This window comes from Gobius niger, assembly GCF_951799975.1.
Source record: "Gobius niger genome assembly, chromosome: 21".
NCBI lineage: Eukaryota > Metazoa > Chordata > Actinopteri > Gobiiformes > Gobiidae > Gobius > Gobius niger.
In genome coordinates, this window is record NC_136872.1 from 15,640,193 (window position 1) to 15,659,590 (window position 19,398).

Here is a 19,398-nt window from a genome sequence, read left to right on the forward strand (position 1 = left end):
TCGTTTTAAGATAGTGGCAGGCAAGTGGCAAAAGAAGCACCACATATAACCACAGTGACTACTACTACACTACTACTACTTCTTTTTACACAACATATTCTATTGATAGTAAAATTAACAGTTACTTAACAACATAGCATGCATAATTGTGGCTTATAAAACTGCTGTGTGCACCACAGTATTGATATTTAAGTATATAGAAAGAAAACCATATCACTAGGACTGTGTTGGTTTACATCATGATGTTTGGTTAAAGTGCCCCCCGCAGGCAGCAGTGGGACTTTTCTGTTGTAAACATAGTACAAGATTTCTTTTTGATGGCAGCCTAATCAACATACTTTGAGTGCAGAACTGCTCAGAATGAGCCTGGCAATGGTTTATGGACTTTAAAAATGACACTTTTATGACACAACTTAATCCAAGAAATACAAATCAAAGCACTTTAGCACTAGAAAAATCCAGCATGATGTGATCCTTTTTATCTATAAAGGTGCAAGCGCTGCAAATTAACTGCTGCTATAAGCACTATGATATGTCACAACGACATCTGTTACTGTTTGCCTGTGTTTTTGTATATGTCCCAAATATCAAATGAACCAAATAAATAGCAAGTATTGATATCAGTGTAATTTAATGTTGCTACAACTGGCCCAAGAGCAATGTTGTTACATTAGCTGCTAAAGTGCAAATACAGATACAGACGGCATCTCGTCATAGAAGGGGGCGTGGCCCCGCCGAGGGGGAAAACAGAATATTTTCACTCTTTTTAGCCATTTTCTGGCAAAATATAAATTTTATTTTATTATTAAATCTTATTTATCACATAAATAATATAAATAATAAAGTAAAATCTAAATCGGGTCCATATGGATGTCCATATGCATCCAGTTATCGTTCCCCGTTATTTTTGTATTCATGGGCTGTTGAATCTTTATTTAGTAGAAAACAATATTCATAATTCAGCATTTTCTCCAAATTGTTTCCCCCCTTAACTGTTGTCAAACATGACCATATATGGGCGAATCCAGAGATACCGTCTGTATCTATACTTCTATGACTTCTATGACAATGAATGCTATTACAACTTCTGATGACCTTTTCTCTTACACACCTAATTTGCTTTAAAACTAAAATGGGTATTTTTTGTATGAACTTTTTACATTACTTTCCTATTTCCATATAAATGCCTTGCACTATACTGCTCCATTTCTTATTTTACAAAAGGACAATATCTCCAAAGAGGCTAGAGTCATTTATTTGAACAAAAATAATGTACCTGTAATAAGGCTTCTCTTTGGCAATGCACAGTTTTCCATCTCACTGCAGGAGCCTATAACACTGTATAAAGGGAAAATCTAATCTAAACGCTCCTTAAGGATTCATAGACGATAATAAAATACCACTGTGTGCAAATGTGCAGTATGACCGGGCGTGGGATGAGTTATATCAGCTGTAAATTGTCTCATAAGCAGAGCATCACTAATCCCACATCCAGAGGATCCCTCCGTGATGAAGAGTTCATATTAGGTTTTTGAATGTGTCCCCTGTGGTAGAGGTGGGGTAGCGGGTGGGGGCAGGGGTGGGGGCAGGGGTGGGAGGGCGCGTCAGTACCTGGAAGTGCAGGTTTGTGTACTGTCCTCCGGGGATCTCATTCTCGTAAACGTCAGCGTTCCCAGACTTCATGGTGGCGGTGCAGTCGAACGGAGCGTACAGGCCTCGCGCCACCTCCCAGTACTCGCTGTAGTCGAAAACCTTCTCCAGAGCAATGCCTGGGAAACAAAATAAAGACATGAATTATATATTACGTATATCTAAGCATTCTTTAGGCCAGCTCAGCAAAGATATTTTCCATTTTGAAACCTTAATTATTTTCATGTAAAGAAATCTCAGTAAGGAGTCAGACACTGGGCTGGTCAGAATTTTGAACTGGCCGGGAGCACCCTCTGCAGGCAGTAGTGGGAATGACACATTGTAAAACAGTGAAAACACACTTTCACTAACAGCATGCTAACAAATCGACTGTGCCGTGATGAACAGATTTTGACCATAAAACAAATCCAGTGATAGATGAAATTCAAGAACTTTAAACATGTCAATGACTTTTTCATGTTCCCATAATGACGGAACACAATCTTGTAAATTACTCAAAACTGCATGACTTCAGATATGTTTTTGTTGAGGGAACATCGTGGTTAAAAGATAAAACGCATGCGCTCAGTCACGCAAAAAGAATGCTAAATGTTGTTAGCATTTAGCCTCTCCTCCTCTCCTCTATGGAGTCAAACGGGATGAAGTTAGAAGTGACCAAGCTCTTCCACGTTTTCCCTATTTTAAATACAGTTACGTGAGTAGTTACACGATCCAAGTATAGCTACACAAAATAGAACGTCAATGTCAATTTCCTAAGCGGATAAAAAGGGGTACTATATTGTAAGGTGTAATAACACTTCCACATCTGCACAGTAATATCTTCACTCCTATAGAATTCTCTGTGTGGATGTCAAAGTGCTCCAAAGGTGTTATTACACCTTACAATATAGTACAATATAGCACCCCTTTTTATCCACTTAGAAAATTCAAATGTTCAATTTTGTGTGCTTATACTTGGATCGTGTAACTGCTCACGTAACCGTATCTAACTCCCCATAGAGGAGAGGAGGAGAGGCTAAATGCTAACAACATCTTTGGTATTTTTGCGTGACTGTGCGCACACGTAAAGACCAGACCGGTACACATCACCTCGTCTAAGCTTAGGTAAGAACATATCTCAGTATGGAAAAACAGTGGCCTATTCCTTTAAAAACATCCATACTGCAATAACAAATAACTACCGCATTGTCTTCCAATACTGAGCACCCCTAAATGGAAAAAATGACTATATGGACACTTACCCACAGTTACATAACTCACTGCAACATGTGTGACAGCTTCTAAAATTGACTGCACAAGTGCATGAGATGGCGTTCAACATATCACTTTTGACAGGAAACTGATATTTTCTAAACCCACCGAGTCCAAGTCGGTAACGGCCAGAGCCTCCAACCACAGCCAGCACTGGGGACACTGCGAATATTTTGGTCTTCATTTTTTATAGTCAGCTGGAGAAAAACCCAAATGTCAGACGGCGGGACATTTCTACCGCACACAATCCATCTCAGACTCCAATTCCTGAAAATTTCATGAAGCGAGAAAACATTTTGGGAGCTCAAAAATGGGTTACATGCCAGTAAAGCTTTTTTTGTTTGTTTGTTTTTTCTTCTCCCCAGCCGACTGACGAACAACTAGCACACTTATCAGCATTTTGGTAATTCGGTCAACATTTGTCAGGCGTGTGCTCATTAGAAGCGTGTGATGCTCTCCGCTGGGGACTGTTAAGGTGCTAAAGCAGATTACTTAAATACTATGCTAGCTTTAATCCCAAAACAGAAGTGGCAGCGCTAGGCAAATGATGACACACATCAACTATGCTAATTACACTAATGTGACAAAGTTAGCCTCAAAGTGACATGTAGGAAGTTTATGGGATTATGTCTGGCAGAGGTGGAGGATTTACTTCCAATATATGGAAAAGAAGTGCTACTTTAGAGGCCACACTGCTTAACATTACACTCAATAAACTAAACTTAATGAAATACAAGAATTTTATTTTTATTACGAATGTTTTTAATGGTGAAAAATAGCTCAACAGTGTGAACGGACTCAATTACGGTGTGTCTATACATATAAATACAAGCATCGGTTTCCTTTCCTCCATCATCCCTGCTGTGGTCTTAGCAGGAACAATGTTAGACTTGGGAAATTAATGAGAAACTAATGTGCACGTTGTAGCTACTTGCACGGGCCTCCTCACCAGTCGGTAATTAGCCTCCATTCAGTTCTCTGTTTGATCGCGCTCTTCTGTATCCTTCATTTAGACCCTCCTCTGTGAAATTACTGTTGATAACAGTGCGAGATGTACGAGCGAGCGCTATTGCACTGCCATGTGCCGCTGTGGTGTGAGGCCTCATCAACTGCGGAGCGTCTCGCATTCAGATGATAATATGCATGAAAACAAACAGTAAGCTTGGGTGAAAACTCGAGATTTCTGCCCTCGATTTGACTGCCAATAACGCACCGCTCCCTCCTGACATCACACACCCCCTCTACCTTTAGCTTTTCATGAATATTAAGTGCCAAACAAACAAGCTTTTCAAAAATTATGGTTTCTGCTGTAGAGATTTGGAGTCGAGTTACACAATCAATGCAAGATTTCAATTGTTGGGAGATGATTACAATAACGCTAGCTAAAGATTCATGACATGCGTTCAGCTTTCAATGCTAGACAGTAATAACAGATGATAGCAACTTGCCCAAGGACCACATGAACTCAGCTTTACCTTTACAGCGACAAAGAATATTCAAAATGGTCGACATAGGTTAGATATAATCTGTTCTCTTCAAAAAAGCGATAGCCTTTTTTGGTTTGTGCCGGTCTTCAAAGTCTTTTTCATTTCCCTCCTGTTTCTGAGGTGCTCCAGTTCAGGGCAGTGGCTGTAATTTATCAGAGGCCGGCTGTGAGCGGGTCAGACCTCAGAGCCTGTGGTTAGAGTCGGGAGGATTTTTGCGAACAAGTACTTCTCACAAGAATGGAAAACAACTCCAGTCATGTATGAGCGGGAATAAGTTTTGAAATGCGTTTTATTGGAGCTGGCGCCAATCATACCCAAAACATCATCAGCTAATTTCCTCACCTGCGCCAACTCACTCCAGCAAAATGCTAATAAATGATGGTAAAATTAGGATACCTTTGCTTGGAGCGTTATACCGTGCAATTAACTCGGCCTCATTTCCATCTCTGCTTGATAAGATATTCCGAATGTTTTGCCAACATTTCAGCTTGATTTACTTATTATAAATATGCGCGGCAGCCATGAGCATTTTACTTGTTCCTGTACAAAAATATGTACTCTGCATTTGGCCCATCCTTCATCTAGTTCCTCTGGTCAAAACCGTCCCATGCAAGTGGCCGACTTCAGTACTGCACCCGGGGATCCATCGCAAACCCGGACAAAGGCTAAGTTTTCGTCAAATGCATGTAAAAGGATACACTCTTTCAACCTACCTTTGCAAAAACAGCATTTCTCTATTATCAAACAGAAACAGCTATGTAGATCTTTCCCTTGTTATCTATGATTTTGGTCTATCTTATGATTTGTTTCATAATACTTTTACGCATATACTCACTCCACACACCAAACTCCAAACACACATTAATCAACTGTTTGAACGTCCTTTCCATTTACCTTTTGTTACTTGTCACCTCATGTTGTTTCTCCCCTACTTATGTGCTGTATGAACGTGTTATGAGTGTTTTGTCCAAAAAAGAAAAGAAAAAAAAATCTATCCATGCAATACAGGTGCATGTTCAAAATATGATTCAAAGACGCCACCTGGCATATACAAAGTGCCTTCAATACACTAGTGATTACCCATTCCAACATTCATAAGAGCCAAACAGACAAACAGCACTGAGGCCATAAAGCCTCTATGGACCGGGCGAGATGAGCGTCGTGACAAGACAAACTCTTGGCTGAGAGCAGATGATTGCATTACAAGAAAGAAAAGGCTTGGGCGCTGTACATGTTTGCGTTTATGTGTGATAATCGATGCCATGTCTCTCCTGTGTGAGCTGCATTCAATGCGCGCTTGGTTGTTGTTGCGGTTGGAATGGCGCATCAATAAAAGGCACAGAGGAGAGAGGTGCTCTTTAAGGTGTGCCATCACTCACTGGACCATTGTGTTTCTGAACGCATAGCACTGTGTACGTGCCAGGCCTGCCGTCGTTTACATAAAGTATGGCGCTTCAGAGACAAATGAATTAAGCAGGGGAGAGGTGTTGGCGGAGGGATGATCATTTCAATTCTAATGAGGGTGCTTTCTGGTTTTTTTTTCCCTTCCTAGATTCTCACAGTCAGTCATCAATCTCCAAAAATGCAAATATATTACGTTCATATGGATACTTTGACCTTGAAAAACTAGGACTAGAACTTCACTGTAATTTCTGGAAAACTAAAGCGGAGTTTTGTTTTATAAAAGGATATACCAATATATTTATTTCCTCGTTCAAAACATACCTAACGTAGTGAATCACTGCATTTAGAGCAAAGTGATTATTGGAATTTCATGAATAGAACAGAATAGAAAAGAAAAACCTTAAAGTCTGCCAAGCGCAATGACAGAAATGAAAGAACTTTACCTTTGGTTTGCTCTCGCATACACAGTTCAAAACATTTAACGTCCATTTAATCAGTGCATTGCAGACACAACAGCAGCAGATTCACCTCATCATAGAAAAGGAACAGACTGAGCAATATTAGGGGTTACCACTTACTCAGCTTCCGGATGGCACAGAGCACAAACGGATTCCTACACACATTTTTCTTGGCACAAGAAGTCTGTATCTCTGCCCTGATGGAAGGAGCTCAAAGTGCTGGGGCAGTGGATGATGGCTATCGTCATCTATGATCTTATAACTGAGACGATGCACTGCTTCACTGTGATGCTGAGATAAATATGTTTGCGGTTGGCCTGCGATTTTACTGCCCTGTTTACAACGAAGTGGCCAAACCAAGAGACTATGTTAAATATCAGTACATTTTCTGCTTGGTTGTTTTTCTCAATAACAGTGAGTCGCCTCCTTGCATAGTCAGTCCCTGCTTTCTGTTTTAGATCAATTTCACCAATGTTGTGGATGACAAGACGTCCGTAACTTGAATCCTCATGGTGGCAGAGGTGTTTCCACACACATTCAGAAGGTCCTGTTTACACTGTGTCTGGATGAGCTTTCTCCAAGTGCTCCTGTCTCCCCATCAACCTAAAACATGCACAATAGCCAACGCCCTTAACTTAAGCACTCATGAGCAGCCCAGGATTTGGTTATGTTCCTGGGAGCTGCAAGTTTCTTAAGCAGCAATGGAGGATGAGCCAAATGCAGAGAACACATTTCCCAATAATGTAGCAATGGCAACTCTACAACTTTACTAAATACTTTCAGCAGTACTACCAGTACTTTTACAACAATTGAACTACTGAATGCAAACAATAATATTCACTTAGAAATACAAGTTCCTCCTCCATTCATGGTTTTGTATCATCACCTTTTGCCTTTGCTGACTGGATTTTGAGAACTTTGGACCATTTACAAAAGTCACTGGAGAGGTATGTATGGAAATGTTTATTGCTATGGCAACCACCCTAATATTAAAGCACTTGAAGCCCATATATAGGGCCTTCTCCAGGGCCGTGAAGAGGCCACGCGTCTGTACCAAACCGAAGCGTGCTGCTCTCCTTTGTAGCGGCAATAGTAAAGTGCAGTTAATTGCTTCGCCGCTGAGTGAGAGGGAGGAGATGAGAGGCAGTGAGAGCATGGGCCGATGGGAAAAACTCACAGAGTGGAGATTGAGAAGAGGCTGATTAGTACTTTGTAACGCACACAGCAAGGAGAGAGGGAGAGAGAGAGGGGAAGGGGAGAAGGAGAGAGGGGAAGAAGAGAGAGACAGATAAAGGAAGGAAGGAAGGAAGGAAGGAAGGAAGGAAGGAAGGAAGGAAGGAAGGAAGGAAGGAAGGAAGGAAGGAAGGAAGGAAAGAAAGAAAGAAAGAAGGAAAGAAAGAAAGAAATAAGGAAGGAAAGAAAGAAGGAAAGAAGGAAGGAAAGAAAGAAGGAGAGGAAGGAAAGAAAGGAAGAAGGAAAGGAAGGAAGGAAAGAAAGAAAGAAGGAAAGAAGGAAGGAAAGAAAAACAGAGGGAGCAACTAGATAGATAAATGCAGTAAATAGATATAGAATAGATAGATAGAGTAGATAGATAGAGTAGATAGATGATACATTCGCTAGACAGATAGATACACACAGCAGTACTCCCCCCCCCGGTAAAAACAATAGCATATCTGAATAAGTGCAAATTAAGTCCATTTAAGCTATAATAAGAATAATTATCGAATTAATGGTGCCGTTCAAGACTTTCGGGGTCGCCTTACAGATTAAAGAAATACAATAAAAGCAGCATGGTGCTTTTGCTGTAAAACACACTACATAATGACACTACAGAAAGACAAAGAGCATTTACAACAATGTGTAGTGTGTCACGTTTCATGGGCCAGTCTGACTGAGCGGCTGTTCGGGGATTGATGACTGATTGAGCTCCCTGACAGCACAGGGCACAAAGGAATTCCTGTACATGTTCTTCCTCCCACAAAGAAGTCTGTATCTCTGCCCCAATGGGAAGAGCTTAAAGTGTCTGTCATTGGCCTGGGAATTTACAGACTTGTATAGCGCTGTTTTTGACAGTTTAGTGACCAGACGAAGAGAGAAGAGACATACAGACATACAGACATACAGACAGACATACAGACAGACAGACAGACAGACAGACGGAGAGAATGAGAGATATGAGACACAGTAAACAGTCGGGTCAGGCAACTCTCCAGACCAAGACTTGATTATAAAAAAGCTTGACATTCTCCTCCAGTCCGGGATTAGCAGAGGAAGGTGATGCCTCTGAAAGAAGTTGACACTAAAATGAGTTTGGGAATGCATAATACATGTTGGTGGGTTCACACTGGGATAGAGTACAAAGTAGAAACATGTGTGTGGATGGGAGAGGCACCGCAGAACAATCAGTCCCCAGTGCCCCACACTGACTTCGCATGAATATTGAGACTTAAAAAACATGCTCTCAGTGGGGACGACCTTGTCTGCCTCGCTCTGTCTGCACTGTACGCTCAACAATTGATATTCTGTCACAAACCTGGGCCAGGGGAAACTTCCGCTCTCACATACACTCACATAAACTTCAATAAGGCTTTCCCACTTGACTTAAATATGAACTACAACTCAATAGTATTACATTTGCCAAGATAAATACATAAAGGCAACATTTTGTTTTTATTTCTACTTATGCGAAGGTGAGAAGGATGTGCAGCCGAGAGAAGATGTTGGTTGGTAGGAAGACTATGCAATATAATAAAGACAATACAAGAAAAGGCGCTTAACACAAAACATCAATTTAGATCACACTTCATCAACAGCTCCCTACAAATCAAAGTAGAGCACCTTAAAAAAACCAAGTGGACCGTAACCAGCTTATTTCTGAAATGTCCTGTCAGGCCATCTTGCTCACTGACCATTGTGGCTATTCTTTTACTAATGTAACTAAATAAAATACATAAAAAACATATGTATATTGATCTATATAACACAAACACACATTTTTTAACCAAGAATATTTATAACACGCTTATCGTAGAAACCAAGAGCCCCTACACTTGCAGCACAGTGGAGGTGTCACAAGAGGAGCTACAGGAAATGGAAAGGGAATAACGAGGAGGTATCCGGGTGAGACTCACAGCTAAGCAACACATGCCTTCTATTGTTCTGGCTAATGGACATACACTGGAGAATAAAACAGAATACGTGCTAAGCTCTTCCCAGAAGATGGTGAAAGACTGTTGTAGAGCGAAAGGAGCCGAGGGAGCTGCGCAGGAGGAAGAGGAAGGAGGAGGTGGGGAAGTTGACCAGTGCAGGACACCACGCTCTGAAACTGGGACAAACCCAGGAGGCGCTGCACTGAAGATCAGAGGAGACTGAAGCCAGCCAGGTTTCCTCCAGGTGCTATGGTTTCTTATACCTCCAAAGACATGCTAGTCAGGTTGACACACAGCGGCAGCGCCCTAAACACTATTTCGCTGCACACTTGTACAATGACATATAAAGCACTTATTTACTTAAAAAAATTCCAATCCGTCAACTGTCCTTGGTTGTTTTAGTCCTTTTCTACAATGGACTTTATGAGTTTAATGTACCAGTGTTTGGCTTGGTGTTTTGGTAATGTCAGTGAAGTAATTAAAACATTCTATTATTAACCTAAAGTACATTTAATTAAACCCTAAAATAGATCAAAAGGTGCTGTAGAGACTGAAATGCTGGTCTTCAGGCAAAAAGAAACTGAAGATGCCCTCGATGTCCTTAAACTTTTGGAGGATAGTAAAGTACACAGTGCAGTCATAGCCTGTTGCCCCTTCACTGTAAGTACCGGTGAAGTGGAGCATTTCAGTTCCAAAGCCCGGGCCACGTATCTCACTCAGCACACAGCAGGCCCTAATAGTCCGGTTGCCGAGTGCGCTATTAGAAGAAATGGCTTCTTGTTGGAGGGCGCATTTGTCCCCGTGCGGCCGTTAAGTATTGCAGGAAAACAATAAGTCCACACACCGCAGTCCGGCGCGGAGAGATGTGATGTTTACTGTCAATGTGAGCTGAGCCGCAATGAAAGCGCTAACTAGACGCTAAAGTGACAGACAGCCTGCTTATCTATTCTATTAGAGATGCACATAAAGGCAGCGCGCATATAGGGAGGGTAAGCATCCGATAAAATTCAAAGGCAATACAGCTCTCCGGTGTTACTGCGCCACGGGGGGAATTTAAACACTTATGTTAATGACAAAAACAGTAAAGGTAATGCATTTGAGAGTGCCTTGTCTTATAAAGATTGGGCTGCATGATTCTGGATACATATCTAGAAGTTATTGGTCGTCGTTGAAGAGACCATTGTGAGAGATACTCGAGTTTGAGAGTGAACTAATAACTCACTTTAGACCAATGCATTACTGTCTTTTTCTCTGCAATAAGATCCTTGCAGAGATAAGGTCGCACATAATGATCACCTCACCTAATTTACAGCACAATGGGAAGAAAATTGTATTGTTGGAGGATTTTGTGCGGCCACAATACATCCCTATTTCTGGAAGCCTTTTACAAGCACAATACTCTTTCCAAAAACCCATCTGCATCTCACTTATTGCATCTGGACGGCAGCACAATTCGACTTCTTGCTTTAGTTCTCCTTATCCCTCGCCTGCCACATAATTGGCTGTATGGTATATGCTGTCACAGGACACACCGCTTCAGTTCCCCTGGACTTCAAGCTGCAATTAGTGATGGGCCGTGTCGTCTATTGATATTCCCATTGATTTCCTCACACATGTAAAGGAGCCTGAAGGAGCGGGGATTTAGGAGATGCACCGCCTCATTAAAGAGTACATTTCGTAATAAAGACCAGACTTGGCAAGATTCCAAAGTGTTTCTTCTGAGACACAAACCAGTCTCATCCACCTCCGTCTTCCCACATAAAGTCACTCAAAATATTCTATAAGTTATATTTATAATACAAGCAAGAGGCAAATCGTACAAAGAGGCAAATTTGATGCTGCTCTGGAGTTGGTGACTTTGAGCCAGCTAAATTTTCAAGCTAAGAACTTTTGCAAAAACAGGACTCTCCTAATCTAGCATCCGCACCTGTGCCGTTTGGACTGGCCTTTCCTGTTCACTTCAAACCGAGCGGCGTCTTGTGACCACTCCAGTCGAGCCGAATACAAATTGTAACACAGAATTTCTGCAAACTTTAGGGAAGTTCCAGCCATTTAAAGATTGTAATGTACAGTAGATGAATGTAGATGACAAAGGGTTATGCTTCATGGGCGCACACTGCATCATGTAGTGAGCAATAGGAAGTGTCAATGGTTTGAAATACAATGCAATGGCAGTGAGGGAATAACCAGTCATTCAGTACAATCAGTTGATCCCATTGTGTATGATTGTGAAAGAGAATTTGAGACTTGAATAACGCCATAAGTACAGGAAAAGTGGAAGGCTATTTTAAAACTCTAGTGATTGATTTAAAATGTCATAAAAGTCAGGCAAACCAACAAAAGCACTGCATCACATGAATATGGTAGAGGAAGCATGGCTCATACCAGTGTCAAGCTTGGTTCCTTTAGAGCAGGCCACAATCGCTCCCATACTGGGCTGAGAGGTCATCCCCGCCATGGAGTCCACCTAAGAAAAGACCACAGCTGTTTCACACACAAAAGAACATTAGGACCACCAGCTCACTTATTATGGGTCAGCCTTTACACACTCGGGTCCAGCTGGTCCACCACTGTTGTTGGACCACTTTGATAAAAACCGGAGGAGCGGAGGAAAACCCATTTGGGAGAGGCCTTGATCCGGATGTCTAGCCATAACAATCTTTGTACCTCACTTAAATCTTTTCTATGGCCCATTTGCTTGTAACACCTTCACAAATTGTCACTTTCAACAAAATGTTCCATGTCTCTGGGGTCCTGTTATGTACATAATATGCTTCCCTTGTAATTCAGATTTTCACAGAAATGCATTCGACTCACTAGCAATTCATGTTTCAGTCTTCTCTCAAGTGGTTATGCTCCTGGATATGTTTATAATGTTCATATTCAAAATATACATGGGGGTATTTCCCAAAACAGTCGTCTCCTGTTCTGTAACCAAATGAAATATGCTGATGTTGACCCCTTTTATTTCCCTTGTGACGTGTCAAAAGCAGAATAAATGGAGAGATTTGGTGCACCTCAGTTCTTCATGTCCCTTGCACTGCCTCATTTAAATACAGCCCATGGACTCCCTGAAGTCTCATCTGCATGTTTTTAAGGAGGTATTGATATCTGGCACCGCTGTATTGATAACACATCAACGCAGAAGGGGAAATGATATACGGCCAGAAATCAATACATAGGTGCGCCATATTAGCATGTATTGACCCAAATGTCAAATGTCTCCAGGAAGTGTTTATTTTTTCATTCAAAGAAAAAGCTATTGAGTCCACCAACCCGGACTGGCTAGTGGAGTGTGTTATAGTGTCACTTTCACTTGGCAAGGTGCAGAAAAGACAAATTGCAGCAAAAGCAGGTGGATGGTCACTTACTTTATTTGCTACAGTGGAAGTGAGAAGCTCAAGAGCAGAGTCTAAATAGCAGCCAATTGTTTTAATGAAACGGTCCTCGCTGAAGGCACGCATCAGCGCTCATGCTCAAGGACCATTAGGAAATGGTCCCTTTTCTGTTAAAGGGACGTTTTGCAAAGAGGGGAGAGAAGAACACTAATGTTGGTCCACATAGTATTGTATCAAAGCTTACTCTATAAGACTTTGAATACTTATTTTAAATAATGACCAAAAAATAAGTCACATTAAGTCACATCGTTGTTTCTTTCTGGTGTTTCTCCAGCACGTCATAAAAAGTTTTATTTGTGCATTTTTTCCCATGATATAAATCTGCTAATTCATTCAATTTAAGACAGAGGTGCTTCTCCCTGCATTTTGTGAACAGTGTTTTTCTTGGAGATGCTGCAAAGTTTCACAATACACAATCAATGGGCCATTCTTTGTGTACTCTCTGTACCCAGACTAGCTCACAAAATGAAAGACATTTTCTCCTATATTTCAATGAGTGACTGCATGCCTCATACTTACAGCGACATCCACTACGTCAGTCCCGGCCTCGGCACACGCCAACATGGCCGCCACTCCCGCCCCAGCCGTGTCATGGGTGTGGACGTGGATGGGAATGTCGGGGAAGCGGTCTCTCAGAGCGGTGATGAGGAGCTTACTTCCTTCAGGCTTCAGCAGACCCGCCATGTCCTGCACGGAGAAACACAACCATAGGTAAAAGCCGTCTACATGGAGTCATTCTCTGTCCGAAAATAGCAAAAAACCCACAGTCAGCACAGCAACAGCTCTTTTCGCATACGTTACGCAATTACCACATTTATGGAGGGTGCTGTAAATTAAACTCTATCGTAGATCTTTGTATTTGGATTTGTTTTCTTCCTGGCTCGGCAAATTGCATTATCATTTTTTCGGAAAGAGACCGGCAAACTTCGTTAAATAAGATTAATTTGGGAGCACCTGCCTTCCCCCTCATTAGTGCGCGGATACAGAGCACCGGCCCGAGGCTGGAAGGCTGGCATAGACGGCGAGGAAGCGCTGGTAATACTGTGGATTTGGCTCGGCAAAAAAACAACAACACAAGACAGGGGGAGGAAAGGCTTTTAAGAAACACTACTTACAACAAAACTAGAGGGGGCTATTACTTAATTATCATGTTCAAAGTCCAGTATTATGACTGTGTGCCAAAACTGGCTATCAAGGGTTCCCAAACAGCCTGAGATAGTTTCGCAGAGTACAAATCAACAAGCATTTAGCTCAATGGTTAGTGTTATTGTCAAGCCATTATGCAAACAAAGTAATTCTTCATTATGTATAAAACTTGGTGATCATAGTTTAGAGCTGTAAAAACATGTCGATGTTATTCTTGCATTCGTTCAGCGGTGTAAATTACAAAACAAAAACAGCAAAACTAGAATAACTTTGTTCAAAGGGCAATAATGGTTTGTTTGTACGCCAAAATTGGCCATGAATGGTTCCAAAACAGTCTGAGATATGTTTGTATTGTCTTTGCAGCTTCAATGATGATTCCACTTGTTAAAATTTTATAGCTCAACAGCGAGAAACAATTTGATTTGAATTGATAAGTTATTCATTAGCATAACAAAACAATAGCTGCTCGTGGCGCCACTGTGTTGAGCTCTTATGCTGGAGATTAATTGATATTAGCAGAAATTACGGGGTACGCTCAGATCTGCTTTGCTGGCGTCTTTTTTGTTTTTTTGTTTTTTCTCGATCGTGCCGCGCTGTGAAGTCGCTTTCCTCTGTTCAAAGTTAACCTCATTAGAGCTTTTATGTGATTAGGCGCCTCGCTCTCCACAGCAGTTGCAATGCTTTATTATTTTGCAATGGAAAGTACGCTGTCACGCTCCAATACAGAAATTCATAAGCTGCTATCTGTCAATTCATTTAGATAAGTAGCTTAGGGAACTTATTCCAATAGTTTGCAAAACGCGTCAACAATTAGCAGGTGCGGGGGAGGAGCGGGATCGAAATGCAAATCAAAGCCATTACCCTGTGTCTGTGTGTCGCGCGTTTGGATAAATTGATTATGTTGCAATGTCTGTCAAAACAAGCGGCAAGGAATAATATTGATTTGTCAGGTGCAAAAGCCTTTAGAGAGGTGGTTAGTGGGATTAAGGAACACGGATCTGATTTGTGTCCTGCTATTATCAAAGTATTACCTGTTAGATATACAGGGTGCACATGATATGTTTACCTATTGCAATAAAGCTCGGGATTAAGCGTGTAATAAACCGAGGGATCACTGTAAGAGGCAAACGATAGGAGTTAGCGCCTATAGAAAGTGTGACTATAACAGCAGTTCTTCACTTTAGTGCTTTGATTCATCTGTAACGTTGCCAACCGCTTTCCGGTACCTTAAGATGTGTGGTGTAAGATCTCCTGCTGTTTCATTTTAATGCTTCTATAACTGTATATGAATGGATAGACTTTGACTCATAGATCATAGCAGGGAGAGATCCAATCCAGTTAACCTTTTAACCCCCACCTGAGCCGAGCACATTCTCTCCAGTTTGGCTTTACCCAAGTCTAAAAGCTTTTTGAAAATTGTGACAAAGAGCCACATAAGAACCACAGAAAAAAAATGCAAAAAAGTGTTGAAAAAAGGACAAAAATGTGTTAAAAAAATCGCGTTTTGTAGGTCTTAGCTTTTAAATTTTGGTAAAGATGATACAAAGAGCAGAGAGAAAATGCACTTGGTGAAGGCGGGTGTGAAGAGGTTAAAGGATAGTACAACTGAAATGCAAAGTTTCTCGCCATCGTGATTTATGGATGTTGAAAACTAGGTGATGGAGCTGAGGTGGCTGCTTGTTCTGCTGCAGCCAGACTGTATTTTCCACTGCTTTTCCAATTCTTTACAAAGATGTGCAGTCTGGGACCTTGTGTTATTTTTATCGTCCAAAAAGGCGGCTTAATTTGTGCAAAAACAGTAAAATTTAACAAGAAATATCGGACTGAAAATGAGCATTTTCTGCCAAACCAACAGGTGTTTTAACTACATGCGAGAAAGTCATCGAGTTTGTTCTGAATAATACATCGTTCAGTCTTCCTCTGACTGTTTAACTGTGTAATTCCAAGTTGTAATTGTAACTGTTGCGTAACTTTTTGCTGCCTCTTGGCCAGAATTCCCTTGAAAATTTTTTTTTTTTTATCGCAAAGGGTCTTTCCTGGTCAGGCTGGGACAGGGTTTTGGCAGAAATGGCAGAGTTGCTTGAGTTGGATGAGGGGTAAAGGTAGAGAGCAACAGTAGGTAGGTAACAGACGGTACTCACACACTCTAGTCATAAAATAATACAATTTAACAAAGTACACTTGAGTATACAGTTCACCGACCTTAATGCACAGAATATGGGTCCCGGCTTTGACCAGCTCGTCGGCCAGTTTCAGGTAGTAGTCCAGGGAGTACTTCTGCCTCATGGGGTCGGACACGTCGCCTGTGTATGAGATGGCCGCCTCCACAACGCCCCCTGCTGCCCCGGCTGCCTCCATGCCCAAAATCATGTTGGGCAGGTAGTTCAAGGAGTCAAACACCCTGAAGATATCCATACCGTTCTCCTTTGCCACCTCGCAGAACCTGCCAGACAAGAGATTAATGTTGAATTTTGAGTTTCACAGCCCTCCCTCTTTCATTTCAAACAGGCAGATTATCACACCGGCGCTCATATACATAATAAGTTTCTTGCACCGCGTTTTCTGCATAATACTCCACATTCGGGTCAGGATAAGCAGTTTACATCCACTTCCATATCAGAAGTCATAAATATCTCTGCACCTGAGTAAGTACAATATTGAGATGATTTCCATAAACAAGTCGGTGAGCTTACACAACCCACAGGAAGACACAACAACAACAACGACGACGATGTGCACAGGCGCTATTATCACAGTTGCAAGTGCTAAATCCTGCCTTTTATTGCCTAGGTCCCGGCGCCTTAATCAGCTTTTTCATAAACTGGGAATGTATGAGTGCGCTGTAGCACGGTGTTGTTAGCCCAAATGCATTCTTCGCACACACAGAAAACCCTTTGTCTCGGCGAGTAAACAGATAAGGCTAATGTAGAGCCACTGGAGGATTAGCGGCTACATGACTGCGCGCCATTTGGTTAGCATACAAATGAAACGTAGCTGAATTATCCAAAATGTACATGAGTGAGCACAAGGTTTTGATGGAAGAAACTAAATTATGTTATTTATGGAAGATTGTAAGTAGTGGCGTAAGTTACATTTAGAACCAGGTTTTTGAAGGTTCAAGGCTTAGAGCTATAGGCCTAATATAAACATGTGATTCTTGGCATTGTGAATTACAAAAAGAACTGAAGCTTAGACTTTGTTTAGTATTGGCACTACAAAAACAGTCTTTTATCTTTGCCCCACTGAGCTAAACCAAGATTGATTGATTGATTGATTGATTGATTGATTGAGAACTGAACTTAATCTAATGCTGTGTTCCACTTGTGTCGGAAGTCGGAAAATCTGACCTGGACGTTTTCTCCGAGTTGAAGCCGTTTTACTTGTTCAGGTCGGAAACATCGGAGGAAGACACGTCCGTAAAAGTTTACAGAGAAACTTCATTGTAATATTATACAATAGCATAATGTATTTATTATAATTGTTGTAAATACAGTGATCATTTAGTAGTTTAAAACTTTTAACCGTTAATAAGACGCTAGCAAAAGAGCAGTAAATCTATGTTTCGCGTTGACATTGAACAAGGCAAATTGGGAAACATCTGCCAAATACCACGGTTTATTGAAACTTTACATTTGTTACATTTTGGGCGCAGCCATCTTTAAATGCTCCTTCTCAGGTTAGCAGATTCTGTCCCGAGTTTCCGAGTCGGAATTACAGAGTTGGTGCACGTTCCAGTTGAACTTTACAAGTCGGAGCTTGGAAATTCTGACCTGCAAGATCAGAACGCACCATAAGTCCTGTGATCGGGACCTTAGGTTTTAGGTTTCTTTGTTAAACGTAGAATGACATTTGTTTTGTCTTTCGTTTATTGTCTTTTGTGAAAAAGTTAGTGGTCTCAAGAAGAAATAACAATGAATGATGTAAATGTCAAAACATTTCTAACATGCCTCATTGATTAAATATACTCGTATAGGTCAGTGCCTTGGCAGAGGTCTTGGCACGCATATTGCTTTGAGTTGTTCTGTATAGAAATCAATGTATTCATAGTCTTTCTCTGCAGAGTACTGCAAATGTTTTTCTGTCAAACGCGCCCACTTAGCAGCCACACGACCCTTCACATCCCCCGGGAGTCTGAGGTAAGCTTGATGTATCCAGGCTACTGTACTGTGACCTGTGAAATCCTGTTTAAATCAATTATACAAAATGAAATTAGGCTCTGATTTGATTCCGTTAATGAAGATGCTGGAGCCACTTTGCCGCGGGCCGCTGCACCGCCAAAAATGTCGAGGGTGAGAGGGAGAGAAAACCAAAGTGAGAGCGGGAGGGGGAGAGAGTGTGTGTGAGAGAGGAGGATGAGCGGCGAACCACACAAAAACAGATCAAAGCCATTAATCACAATCGTGTGCAAATTTCCTGTGGCACTCCCCCTACGGGACACACGCGGCGGGACAGAGGATACCACAACAGGGGAGGAGTAGTGAAAGATAGGGGAGTGATCAATTGATGAATAAAAAGGGAATGAAGAAAAAGACCAGACAGAGCATTGTGACCACATCCAGTCTACTATTGCGGGTCCCCTAATAGTGACTTGTGAGTAATCTGCAAACTGCAACTTCCAATACAACAATAGCGTATTCATGCATGACTTATGTAACCAACTCTATGCTATAATAGATACCATATACACAGCCTGGCCACAAATAACGGTCGCCACCCCCTCAAACAAAAGGTCACATAATGTTAGATCTCTTTTCTATATTTGTTCCGATAAGCTCCTGCGATATCAAAAGATTTATTTCGGTCCAGTGTTGCATTCATTTTTTACCAAGGCAGCGACTTCTGTGCAAAGCCTTTTCCAGCACATCCCAAAGACTTTGTCGTGTGAAAATTATGCTCCCTGAACCAGTCTTTCGCAGTTTGAGCCGGGCATTATCAGAGAATGAAATGAACGGGGCCAAAGAGAGTATTTCGATCACATTTTGCTTAATTGCTGAATGACAAATTAGCAGCTATATTCGCACCAAGCCGTAATGCACTGTGTATTCTTATGTCTTATGTATTACAACTATCACAAGAGAAGCTACAACCTTATACAACCATCCCAATTTTGACATGATCTAATTACTTGTCCATGTGTCGACCTATTTACCGCCTAGCAGCAAAACAACGGGACAAAATGTTCCCTTGCCCACTCACTAACACGTTCCATAATGAAAGCACGCGCAGCACCCGTCATTGGCGATAATGCTATCCCTGACCAGCGCGACATGGCTTTGATTGGAGATGAGCGCAAGAACAAAGTGTGCTATAAGTGCAGTCATTATATGTACAGGGGACGTGCATTAGTCACAGAACCTTCGCTTACACGGACATGCCAGACTTCCGCGTCATCGAGTTCCCCCATTTGGATAAGAGTGCTGTGTGTGTGTGGGCGGAGGTATTCCTAGCTCTAAAA

At 41.6% G+C, this 19,398-nt stretch overlaps 1 protein-coding gene across 1 annotated transcript in view; it reads right to left on the reverse strand.

The window, feature by feature from the left end:
• LOC306980998 (pyruvate carboxylase, mitochondrial-like) overlaps positions 1-19,398 on the reverse strand; it is a 362,010-nt gene that overhangs the window by 30,956 nt on the left and 311,656 nt on the right. The window contains exons 17-20 of the mRNA XM_079580544.1: positions 16,146-16,386; positions 13,317-13,484; positions 11,785-11,866; positions 1,612-1,769 (exon numbers count right to left, since the gene is read on the reverse strand). Coding sequence (XP_079436670.1) covers positions 1,612-1,769; positions 11,785-11,866; positions 13,317-13,484; positions 16,146-16,386 — 649 coding nt within the window. The remainder of the gene's footprint in view (positions 1-1,611; positions 1,770-11,784; positions 11,867-13,316; positions 13,485-16,145; positions 16,387-19,398) is intronic.